The sequence below is a fragment of the Prionailurus viverrinus genome, chromosome D4 (genome assembly GCF_022837055.1).
Source record: "Prionailurus viverrinus isolate Anna chromosome D4, UM_Priviv_1.0, whole genome shotgun sequence".
Classification (NCBI taxonomy): Eukaryota; Metazoa; Chordata; class Mammalia; order Carnivora; family Felidae; genus Prionailurus; species Prionailurus viverrinus.
The window spans coordinates 5,583,326-5,596,486 of record NC_062573.1 but is presented as its reverse complement, the minus strand read 5'-3'; the positions used below and the strand labels follow the sequence as shown (position 1 = coordinate 5,596,486).

General features: G+C 37.6%; 1 protein-coding gene across 4 annotated transcripts in view; it reads right to left on the bottom strand.

The window, feature by feature from the left end:
* Nucleotides 1-12,294, bottom strand: part of RC3H2 (ring finger and CCCH-type domains 2) — a 53,215-nt gene extending 40,921 nt beyond the window's left edge. For all 4 annotated transcript variants that reach the window (XM_047829588.1, XM_047829589.1, XM_047829590.1 and 1 more), the window contains exons 1-3: nucleotides 12,082-12,294; nucleotides 5,398-5,695; nucleotides 1,466-1,583 (exon numbers count right to left, since the gene is read on the bottom strand). In XM_047829588.1, coding sequence (XP_047685544.1) covers nucleotides 1,466-1,583; nucleotides 5,398-5,628 — 349 coding nt within the window. In that variant the 5' untranslated portion in view covers nucleotides 5,629-5,695; nucleotides 12,082-12,294. The remainder of the gene's footprint in view (nucleotides 1-1,465; nucleotides 1,584-5,397; nucleotides 5,696-12,081) is intronic.
* Nucleotides 12,295-13,161: the final 867 nt, after the last annotated feature.

Here is a 13,161-nt window from a genome sequence, read left to right as displayed (position 1 = left end):
TCTACACTGAATTCTCAACAGAGCAGCTAGACAAATCCTTTAAACATTGGTTAGATTGTGTCACTCCTCTGCTTAAAACCCTACAGAGACTACCCAATTTTACTAAGAATAAAAGCTCAAGTCTTTTTTTTTTTTTTTAATTTTTTTTTCAACATTTATTTATTTTTGGGACAGAGAGAGACAGAGCATGAACGGGGGAGGGGCAGAGAGAGAGAGGGAGACACAGAATCGGAAACAGGCTCCAGGCTCTGAGCCATCAGCCCAGAGCCTGACGCAGGGCTCGAACTCACGAGCCGCGAGACCGTGACCTGGCTGAAGTCGGACGCTTAACCGACTGCGCCACCCAGGCGCCCCAAAGCTCAAGTCTTTAAAATGGCTTGCAGGTCTGTACATTATCTGGCCTCACCATTTCTTTTCATCTGTCTCATACTATTCTTCCCCTCACTCACACTGCTCCAGGCACTCTCTCCTATTATTGTTCTTTGAAGACGCTAGGCATCACTAGAGGACTTTGCTATTGCCCTTGTGTGGAACAGTCTTTTCCCAGGAACCTACATGGCTAACTACCTCACCTCTTTCATCTCAAGTTTCAAAGCTACCTTTTTAATGAGGCCTACATTAATCACTTTATGTAAAATTGCAACGTGCCCTTGTCCCCTCACTCTGACATTTCTGATCCCTCTAGCTGTATTATTTCATTTCCATAACAATTATCAATTATAACATATAATCTTTTTATTCGCTTATTGTTTATTATGCTTTCTCCATTTTCTAAAATGTAAATGCTATGAGGGCAAGCATTTCGTTAATGTATGCCAAGTACCAAAACAGTGCCTGGCACTTAGTACAGGTTCGTTAGATATCTGCCCAATAAATGAATGAATGAATGAACAAGGTAGATAGGCTAAGTTTCTCAAGGAAGTGACTATGTTCAAAATATTGAACAGTACAAAGCACAGAGCAGGTATAAAATAAATGCTTCATTAATTCAACTATGATGTGCTGGTCAAGGGTATGCAGTGATGAATAAGAATTGTATTTGTCATCACACTTAAAATAACTTATTGCACTTACATGCCTATCTCCCCCAACAGACTGAGGGTTCTGTGAAGGCAGGGACCCTAACCACCATAAGTGCCAAACAAAATTGAATTAATACATGAAATTGTCTTAGTAGGACTTACTAAAATTAATATTCTGCTACAAAACTATTAATGAATATAAATACTGTATAAATCTCAATATGTAGTGTGTCTGATGAATTCTTAAATTAAAAACAATACTAGCTATTTTCAGAAAATAATACAATGCTCTCCATCAGAAAGTTTTCCCAAGAATTCTCCAAACTCATTTTTTAAAACTCAGAATTATTTAATAGGGTATCAACATCAAGTCTTTCAAGGTAAAAATATTACCAAGTCCTGCTCACCAGTAAAACACTTTTTTTGTGTAAAGGGGAACTTACCTTTACCTCCACTTAGTGGTTTTAAGTAGAGTGCCAAATCCTCAACACATTTCTTTGCAACCTCATAGTGTTTGTTCTCACCTAGATTACTTAACTTTATTGACTGATGATCTGGTACCTAAAAACAAAGAAGAATGGAAGAAATACATTTATCCAGCTCATGGAACTTTTATTTATATATTTGATAATAATCTTGGTGTGTATAAAATTATAACACAGAGATAATACATCAAAATAGTTTAAGTAAAATTGAAGACAAACACATAGCCAAACTGCTAAGAACCAAGGATATTATACTTAACAGCAGGGGCTAAGTGTATTAATAAATGGAAAAAGAAGTAGTTAATATCATATCAATGTATGTTTTTAAAAATTTTTTTTAACATTTACTTATTTTTGAGAGACAGAGTGAGATAGAGCATGTGCAGGGGACAGGCAGAGAGAGAAGGAGACACAGAATCTGAAGCAGGCTCCAGGCTCTGAGCTGTCAGCACAGAGCCTGATGTGGGGCTCGAACTCAGGGACTGCGAGATCATGACCTGAGCCGAAGTCGGATGCCTAACCGACTGAGCCACCCAGGCGCCCCTATCAATGTATATATCTTAGGGTTGATAACTATGGTAGAATTTTGACAGATGTTAACATTAGGGGAAGCTGCAGAAAATTATATGGGTTCTCTGTATACTATTTTTTGGAAGTTTTTAAAAAAGTTTTTCAAAATAAAAAGTAGGAAGGAAAAAAACCACTTAGCACCTTCTCACTATATAATTTTCTTATTTTATTTATTGCTTATGGTCTGTCCCCTCTTGGTACAACAAGCACCACCAAGACACAGTATTCTCTTCTTTTCTATGTAAACTCCACCACCAACTTGGGGCTCGAACTCACAACCCCAAGATCAACAGCTGCATGTTCTACTAACTGAGCCAGCCAGACACCCCGCAAAACACAGTATACTTAACAAAATGTCAAAACTTGGGACGTAAACTGCAGCTCTGCCACTTCTATGAGTGACCCTGAGTAAATCATTTAACTGCTCCAAGTTATGGTTTCCCTATTTGAAAAATGGAGATGAAAAATCCCTGTTTAGTAAATCCAATTTACTATGGAAATTCAGTTTAATCTAACAATCATTTGTATTTATGGAGTGCTTAATATCCAAACATACTTGGAGGCACTAGGCATGTATCGGTGAGCAAAACAGACAAAATTTCTTGCCCTTGTACCTTACATTCTAGTGAAGAGAGGATGGAGCCAATAAATTTAAAAACATCAACAAATAAGTGGGTAATAATGATAGAAAGTGATAAGTAAGAATTACACAGCAAAGATAAGAGGGATTGGGAGTGCCGGAGAGGAATTGCAATTTTAAAAGGGGTGGTAGGATAGGCTTCCTTAGGAATCATGACATTTGAATAAACACTTGAGAAAGATAATAAACATTCTAGACAAAGATAACAGTCACTACAAAAGCCCTCAGGTGGGAACATGTTTGGCATATTTAACAACTGGCTAGGAAGCAGTATGGCTTAAGCAGAAAGACTGAAGCCAGTAGTAACAGGTGGGGCTTTAACAGTAATAGAAATCACATTGTGTAGGCCTGCAGACCATTAAGGACCAATTGAGAGAACATTTATAAATGATAAAACATAGTAACTGACCAACATAGCAGACATAAAATGATAGCCAGTATTATCACAAAAAGTCTCCAATATTGTATTGGATCTAAGACGCCACTGTTTGCAAAAGGCACTGTGGAAAAAAATGCAGACAATTATGATATATTATTGATTACAGATGCATCTAGATTTCAGAGTGTCTAACTGGAATACGGACATTTAAGAGAAACATGCTTCAGGGCCACCTGGGTGGCTCAGTCGGTTGAACGTCTGACTTTGGCTCAGGTCATGATCTCGTGGTTTGTGAGTCCCATATTGGGCTCTGTGCTAACAGCTCAAAGCCTAGAGCCTGCTTCAGAGTCTGTCTCTCTCTCTCTCTCTCTCTCTCTCTCAAAAATAAATAAACATTAAAAAATATATATATGCTTTAAAACAAACACTTCAAATATCAAGATACTAAAAGAATGGAGTATTTTTAAAAATTTATTGTTTATTTTTGAGAAAGAGAGACAGAAGGCATGCACAAGCTTGGGGAGAGGGTCAGAGGGAAGGAAGGAGGGGGGTAGAGGGGGAAGGAAGGAAGGGGGGAGGGAGGGAGCAGGAGTGAGAGAGAGAGAGAGAGAGAGAGAGAGAGAGAGGGAGGGAGGGAGGGAGGGAGGGAGGGAGGGAGAGCAAGCTGGAGAGGGTCAGAGGGAGAGAATTCTAAGCAGACTCCACACTCAATGCACAGCCAGATGCAGGCTTGATCCCACAATCCTGGGATCATGACCTGAGCGGAAATCAAGAGTCAGACGTTCAACTGACTAGGCCACCCAGGCGTCCCAAGAATGGAGTATTTTTAATTCACTGAATTTTCTAAGAAGTGATTAATCAGAAAAGTCCTTACTTTCTTGCTTTTATATACAGTGCATGAAGTACAGAATTTCATCTTCTTCCTCACCTGTAAAATGGGGATAATAACTAAACAGCTAAGGTAAGAATTAGTAATGATTTAGTAATATTTACTAAAATTTTTACTAAAATATTAGTAATATTTACTACCATACCTGACATAAAACAGGCCCTCATTTAATGGAAATTATTAAAAATCTAGGGTCTTGGTCTGATTCACTAAAATGATTATAAAAAAGAAATATTTATTTTATAACACATGAACCGAAAAAACTATACAGAATTTGTTACAGATACTCTGGAAATTGGTTTTCTCTCTCTCTCTCTCTATATATATATCCCCAAATAGACCTTATTTTCTCGTTTGTAATATTATTCTAAAAGTCAAGTGAAGTTAAAAAGAAAATCCCAAAACCTCCATTTGAGGATCCTAGTGGGTTGATATTTGGCCAAAGTTTTGATTACATTTCTTTTTGTATGCAATAATAAATAAAAGCTTATATGTGATTATTTAAAAATCTTCCTTGGGGCGCCTGGGTGGCTCAGTCTGTTAAGCGTCCAGCTCTTGATTTTGGCTCAGGGAACAATCTCACAGTTTTGTGAGTTCAAGCCTCATGTGAGGCACTGCACTTACCATGAGGAGACTGCTTCGGATTCTCCCTCTCTCTCTGTCCCTCCCCTTGCTTGTGTTCTGTCATCTCTCAAATAAATAAACTTAAAAATAATGTTATCCACCAAAATCACTTATTTTTGAAAAATATTTTTGAGAGAGCGCAAGTGGTGGAGGGGCAGAGGATATGAAGCAGGCTCATGTTGACAGGTTGGTAGCAGTGAGCCCAATGTGGGGCTCAAACTCACAAACTGCGAGATCACAACCTGAGCTGAAGTCAGACGCTCAACTGACTGAGCCACCCAGGGGCCCCACAACCAAAATCACTTATAAACATAAATTTTGACCACAGCATTGAACACAATGAAATATAGAATTATAATAAAATTTATGGTTTTGCCTAAGGATTTATGACATTATCTAAAAAAAAATCTTTTGCAGAATACAATCATGGTGTCAGGTACGATGAAGATTTTTTATGTCTCAAGTATCACTAGACACACGTTGTACCCCTTAATGGACAAAGTTCTATAGTTATTGCATATACCAAATTAGTAAAATCTTATTTATTTATTTATTTATTTGTTTAGAGAGAAAGAGAGAGTGCGAGAGAGAGTGAGCAGGGGAGGGGCAGAAAGAGACAGAGGAGAGAAAGAATCCCAAGCAGGCTTTGCTCTGTCACCACAGAGCCCAACGCGGGGCTAGAACTCACAAACTGAGAGATCATGACTGGAGCTAAAATCAAGAGTCGGGCACTCAACCAACATAGCCACCCAGGTGCCCCCCAAATGAGTAAAATCTTGAAAGCTTACCTGGGCTCCAACTAACTGGAGAAGTGCGAAGTTGACAGGAAGCACATCAATGTCTGTGTTGATGGCAGTCTGGTCAAAAGGACAAGCTTTTCGGTGAAGTTTATTCAAGCAGGTCTTGCAGACAGTGTGTGAACAACCTAAACTGATGGGTTTGTGCACATTCTCATCAAATTCATTATAGCAGATTGGACAGGACAGAAATTCTGTCCATTGAGCTGCCTGCACAGGCATTGTGGAAGCTGGATGCTCGGGTTAGCAGTCTAGCAGATCATTATTTTGCTGTGTAGTGTTTTGTGAGCTGGAAATGGACAAAAGTAAGAATTAACCACATATTCATCATTCACCTTGAAAGAGTTAACTGCTTTAGTCAACCATCACAACTTCAAAACCTAAAACATTCTGAATAATTATATGCTTTGGATGTCTTTAAGTCTATTTGCTGAATTTGTTAAATTTCTGAAATTTGGTCCAGAAACAATATCTGGATAGTGTCCTTTTCAACTAAACATATTTATATTGGTTGCTCATATAACAGTTGAGTATCAAAGCTTTCATGTATTTTTCTTAATGATCACATCAAATTAGTAGATTAACTTTCCACGTTTCATTTTTACAAACACAAATTACTTTGGGTTGCTTGAGTGTTTTGGACAGCTACTGCTCCAAAACATATTAAGAAATGGCTTAAGATATTGGACTTTGAAAACTACTGATCCAAAGAATACTGTAGTGAGTCAAGTGTGAAAAAACAGCCACCTGAATGACCAAGTCAGTCAAGGATATGTTCAACTTGGCAGCTTCACAAAAGAGGAAATCTCTGTGGTCAAGATTTGACTAACAGGCTAACAGAAGTAATGAAAATCAAAGTATGTGAGATATGATGATAGAGCAATCTGCCCAAAAATGGGGGAAAAAGAAAACAAAAAAACAAAGATTCTGACCTTAAAATACAGTGCCAAAGTTGGGGGGGGGGGGGGGCGGGGAGAATGTCTTACAAATCTAGAATGTGGCTCCCCACAATACTTTTGACAAAACACACCATTTAGTAAGATACATATATACAACCCAAAACTGTCAGGTCCAATGACCAAATATAGAAAAATAAATATTCTCATCTAATAATTCTAAGTATAAAAAAAGCAAAATATAATTTTTTATTTTTACATACGATTAAAAGGCACATGTAAAAAAAAGATTAAATTTTTCTTTTTCCTAAGATTAAAATGCTTATCCCATAATTTTTAATAAGATAAAATATCTGGTGCCAAAACTATACTGTACTCTAATTTAAAATCTTTAGGTACCTAACAAACATTCTGTGTTTCACAAATTTTTCGTATCTTCCAATTCAAAAGTTACATAAGTCTGACAAAGGCACTCTGGTGAACAAGAAATCCAGGTATTTAGGGCAATTAAATATCTAATACTTTATTTCATAAGAATGTTTACCAACCCAGATATCTTAGTTCCACAGAAATTAGATGTGTAAGCCTACAGTCAGATCAAGACAGAAAAGTATGTAACTGGTTCTCCAATATCTCCACATCCAAATGAAGAATTCTGTTAGCCTTTATTGTGCTTTTATATTCACATAAACTAAGGTTTTAAAAAATATCTTGGTAAATGAATCACAGGGCTTGTTATATAAAAAGCACCCTGTATAAATTTCTCCTCAAACAGCTCTAATGCAAAGTATTTAGTATCTTTATTTTTAAACTAGTCAAATCTTGCAAGTTATATTTATTTTGTAACTTTCACCCTTCCATTGCCACACCTATTAATGCCATCAATCTTAAAACCAGTTTGCTTTCAACTTTAGAGATGAGCACTAAACAGGTGAACATATCATTTCCTGAAACTATTAAATGTTCAGTTTTCTAGGCTGCAGAATTATATAAGGAAAAGGCTTCTGAGGAAGAATGCATCTTATCTTAAATCTACTACTGAGAGCCTTAATTTAGTTAATAACCTGAACCGATAAAATATTTATCAAAACAAGATCCTACATCTATTTTTTCATAACAGCCACCTGTTTGGAAATGCTAATTTTGTGGTATCATAGCCACTGCGTAATAGGAAACTAGCAGCAAATACTCTTTCCTTATTTAGTTTTCCAAGATCATCCTGAAATGCTTTACGTTAATAAATTGGGGGTAGGGGGCACTTAAGTTTGAACTAAACATAACACTATCTTTCATATTTTCTTTCACCTGTTTTCAGTATTTCAAACTACTCAAGAATATACTTGATAGTTTTATGTCGTAACATCCTATATGCGCTTCTATGTCTATGAACACCAGATGCCACAGTAAAATTAATACTGAGAAGTTTAATTTCTAGTAAAAATTGAATATCTTTAAAAAAAAGAAAATTTCTGCCAAAATTAGTCAATAATCCCGCCAAATTCTCCTGCTATGTGTCAGATTCCAACTTTCTGACGGGAAAAGAATTACTAATTTTTTCTTATGTAAGACATAAGGAAAGGCTTTTTTTTTAAAAATGTTTTTCTTAAGTACTGTTATCACTAAATTATAGATTCCTCAATTAAGATAGAGACAAAATTTTATCTAAAACACAGAAGCAGCTTATATAGTCCACTAAAATGTTTAATTGGTGATGACAGAACTTTCATTTATTTAAAAAAGGCACTTTGCAAACATTTACCTAGAAAGCATTTTTTATAACCAAAAATGATAATAGCCCATTGTCTTTAAAATTTATTTTAATTTTTTAATGTTTATTTATTTTTCAGAGAGAAAGAGAGAGCACAAGAAGGGGGTGGGAGTGGGGGGCAGAGACAGAATGTGAAGCAGGCTCCAGGCTCTGAGCTGTCAGTGCAGAGCCCAATGCGGGGCTCAAACCACGAGATCTTGACCTGAGTTGAAATTGGACGCTCAAACAACTGAGCCATCCAGGTGCCCCTCTTTATCATTTATTTTAAAAAGTATCTACATGAGCCATGGCAAGCTAAGAATACATACCAATGCGTAAAACTTCTAAATTTTTACTAATAATTCTATAGTAATTTACTTAATTCTATGTATGTGTAAATTGCTAATAACATTTAGTTAATAGTCAAGTAAAGTATCCAACCTGAAGATACTCCCAAAACATCTCAAACTGAGATAAAATGGATTAAAAAGCCCACAACTAAAAAATGAAAAACCCACAACTCTAGATACATAGAGACTATTTAAGAAAAACATTCTAATTAAATTACTTGTATTAACTAATTTCAGTTACTAGTTAGTAAATTTGAAGAAAGATGATAAATCATAGAAGAAACACTACATTAGAGGTAGACCTTAAACAGATTTCCTTAAGTAATTTTTCGAGCTCTAAGTTCCTTGTTATAAATACTAACTTGTAAAATAGGAAGAGTAATTAATAGACATCTCTCATATGATACAAATTGCACATTGCTCTATTAAGAGCAAACTGCATACCAGCTAAGTACTTTCATTTTTTGTTATTAGTCTACCATGATATTATGCAGCCAGTTCTGGACTATGTCTCCAGATTTTAAAATGCCAGAATAAAGTTTATGCTTCTTTCAGTATTGTATAATAAAAAATATCTAGTATTTTACAATTCTCTTCATAAACACATGAACATTAGGGCTCAAGTCTGTTAATTAAGACATTCATTGTTTTCATTTCAGTTTACTCATATGAGAAGTTTAAGCTACTGAAATGAAAAGTACCGAAGAGTACTTCTCAATTCAGAAACCTTACAAATAATTAGTTTTGGACTTCAAAAATTATATTTAAAGCATTTTAGGTACAATTGAGACCTTAACCTATAAAACAAGCAAACAAAGCCAATGGAAATAATGTGCACGCTCTAAAACTCAGCAAACATACTAAAAGCACTAGAGAAAAAGGAACTGAGGTACAATTTTAAAGACTACTAATATAAATGACTTTAGTATAAATTAAGAAAGCTATAGGACTCAAGTTGTTTTTTTTTTCCTCTTAAATCCACTATGAGGTTGAACTCAGTTTGTTAATCAGTATGAGATTTAACTTTCTGTGTCTTCTAATAGAACACTAATGGGATAATTTTCTATTTTAATTAATATAACCAATAAAGTTTTGCATTAGCAATGACAAGACAAACATTATCTTTGAGACAGAACTTACTCACTTCTGCCTATCAAATAATGGCCACTGGATAACTTTACCCTTCAGATTACCAAAGTCCTTATTAGCCTTTTTGATTATTCTGATTGCAAGATGATATTCTGTCAGGAAATTTTTGGTTTTCATGTGTCTACTTTGATTCGGATAATTTATTTCTCAGAAGAGCAGTGATGCTTTAAACAGTGCTAACAGAAACACAATGTGAGCTGCAAGTAATTTAAAGTTTTCTAGTTGTCATATTAAAAAAGGAAAAAACACATGAAATCAATTTTAATAATATAATTTAGCCCAATTTATCCAAAATATCATTTCAACATGTAATTAATGTAAAAAATTACTAAGATAGTTTAAATTCTTTTTTTTTGTACTAAGTCTTTGAAATGTGGTGCATAGTTTATTTTACATTTACACCACATCTCAATTCACACTAGCCACCTTGCAAGTGCTCAACTGTCACATGTGGCTATTGGCTTGTACTGGACGATGCAACTCTAGAGTACTTAAAATTATAAAATAATACTCAAAACTAACTTTTATTCAGAATTTGAGGTGAAAGTCACAACTACTCTTAAGAACTTTTCATCAAACTAGAAAACCCAAGGAACATAATGATGTGCCTTACAACGTTTATGAGGCAGGATGCAAAACATTACTCTTAATTTTCAGCTAGCTTTATTTTACCACATGCTTCCTTTTTCCATAACTAGAAAGTGAAACTTCAACACAGTCCAACCAAAACAATAAGTGCTTACTATAATAAAGTCTTGCTATAAGTTTATTTATCATTCTTAGACACTGCATACAATGTTGTTGAAGTTCTATTTCTCAATATAAAATTTTGTGTTAAAAAAAAATGCTCCCCCCCCCCAAAAGAATTTTTGTTAGCTTTTTCAAACTGGAAGATACAGCAAACTGCAAAAGCAGAAAGTGAAATAATGAAAACATATGAACAAAGGACATAAGTCATATATGTCGGGTCAACACAACAGTAATAACAGATCAGGAGGAACTCAAAGGATCCACTAATGAACAGGACTGTAATTAAATCTTCAAAGAATAGGAGGCAATTTGAATTTTAACATCTGCTTTTTCTAACATGTTTGGAATATACATTTAACATATTTTGCCCTAGCAATTTTCCAAACTCTAAAATTTGGGAAACATCAATCTCCAAATTAACAAAAATAGCAACATTTAAAAATGGTCTTTGACAGGATTTATGGCCTCTACTTCTTAAAAAATCAAATGTGGAAGTAAACAACACAAGAAAGAGATGCTAGAAAAGTGGTGTAGCTTTTTAGATAGATTTAAAAAAAAGATAATAATGGCAGAATCCATGAACTTTTCTTAATGTTTGAAGAAGCCTTAACTAAATTTGCAAATTTAACGAGAAAAAAGCTGCACAGACTAACTAAAACATTCGTTTCTTTGCTTTTGGGTGATATTATATCAGTGCAGCATAGCAACATCAGCAATCAGGTTAATCAAAAGTTCCTATTGGAACTTAATAGTTTGACTAATGCAAAAATGGAAAAGAGACTACTTAAACACTTTATTTGGAATAAAAAGTCATTCTCATCACAGCGGTTTGGGGGAGAGTAGGAATTAAAAAGAAGGGACCCAGGTAAGGGGAGAGTAGGAACTAAAAGAACGGAACCAGGGGGTTATTTAAAAAATAAAACGGGCTGGGAATCACAAGATTAGATCTACTTCATGTCAGTGATTACTTGAGACTATTTTGGTGTCAAGGTTCTACATGCCAGTATCTTACACTCCTCTGTGATGAGAAGGATGGAAATGACAGCTACTCTCATCTTCTCCCTTCCTGAAAGCTAAGAGCAGAGAAAAGTAGAGCTGCTTCTGAGAAACAAAGATGCTTTCTACCATTCTTCTAAGATGGTGGAAGAGTCTCCTTAAGAGGCTTCCCCAAGAAGGAAAAATGAAACAGGGAAAGAAGAAAGCCATAGCAAAATTCTCTGGCCATATTTCATGCCATAGGACCGTCACAGCCACTGTGCAACCACTCTGGTCCGGCTATCTCCCTCCCAGGAGGTTAAGCTCTCTCAGGGCATTGTTTGGCCGTGGTCCCTATTTACCACTCAGATCGCCTCCACCATCCCTGCGCTGAGATCTCAGGAAGCCCCAAGACAGAAAGCCGAAAAGCTAGGAGAGGACTTGGTTTCGAGGTCCTCCTCCAAAACCCCTCTTGCTAAGTGGTGTAGAAAAGGGAGAGAGAACCCTGGCCTTTGCTTGGGTGGGTTCCTTAGGGGTCAGTGGGTTCCCCTCGGCCGGTGTCGAAGGGAGGTGGCCATTTGCGCCGGGCGCTCGGTATTGAAAAAGCCCTACCAGGGAAAGGGGCCTCCGCAGGCCCCGGACTCCGGGCCCGGTCCGAGTGTCAGGTGCGGCCCTCAGTTCCCAACCCTCGGGGCACCGACGACGACAGCACACAGGCCCCGGGCTGCGACCGGTCTCCCGCCCGACCGCCGGGGACTTAGGGACCCAAGCTAGGGCCCGAGCCGCATCGTGCCCGCCCCCGCCCTACCTGTGGGGGCCCGGGCGGGGTCGCTAAGGGCCGCTCCCGGGAGCCCCGCGACGGCGCGGCTTGGCGACGGAGGCGCCTCGTCTCGCCGGGGCAGAGCTCGGCGGCGGTTTCACGACCTCAAACTCCATCGGGAGCTACAGGGACAGCCCCGTTGGCGGCGGCGGAGGCCGCGACGGGGCCTCCTCCTCCTCCCTCCGCCTCCGCCTCCTCCTCCTCCTCCTCTCCAAGGAGGCGGTCCTGGAGGGATCCCGACCTAGATCTCGCGAGAAGATACTCCCCCTTTCACGCGAGATCACGCAGGACAGGGCGTTAGGGAGGTGGAAGGGAGGAGTAGTACCCCCCGCCACCTGGACTGCGCATCAGCTTCCCTCTGGCCGAGACGAACCACCCCCGTCACGTGACTAGGGAGCCCCGGAGCACTGTGGGAGGTGCTGTTAGGAGGCCTAGTCGAGCCGAAAGGGTTGATGGGAAACTCCCTGCACCTTCATCAGCGCCTTGAGCTAGCCTTTAACACTGCTGTGAGGCAGTGTCTGACTCCCCTCATGAAAAAAGTGGTCTCCATTGAGCATAATCTGATACATCTATATTATATGAACTCGACCATAATTATACACTGACTCATTCCCCCAATCCTTCCACATATTTGACAATCTCCCTATTAAAAAAAAACCAAAACAACAAAAAAACCAGCATTTGCTTGCCAGGCACTAACATATCTATTACAGAGAGTTCTTCACAAGCTGGCAGAGATCAAAATTCAAGCACAAATTCTGGCATTAATGTCTCAATAAATATTTGTTTAAGGATTTTTCACAGCAAGATGTGAAGGTTAAATTCCTATTGTTTTTCTAGATGAAGAAACAGACTAGTATTAGAAATAAGGGAATTCGACTTTATGGACTGCTTACCATGTGCCAGGTCCTGTGTTAAGTAATAAATATTTCATTTTTACCATTTATTTTCGTTTTTATAGTTTATTCATCAAAATAATCCTAAAAAACTGATACTATGTACTGTTTGTTACTGAGAAACTGAAAAACACAGATTAAAAAATTGGCCACAAACTGTGATTAAACTGAA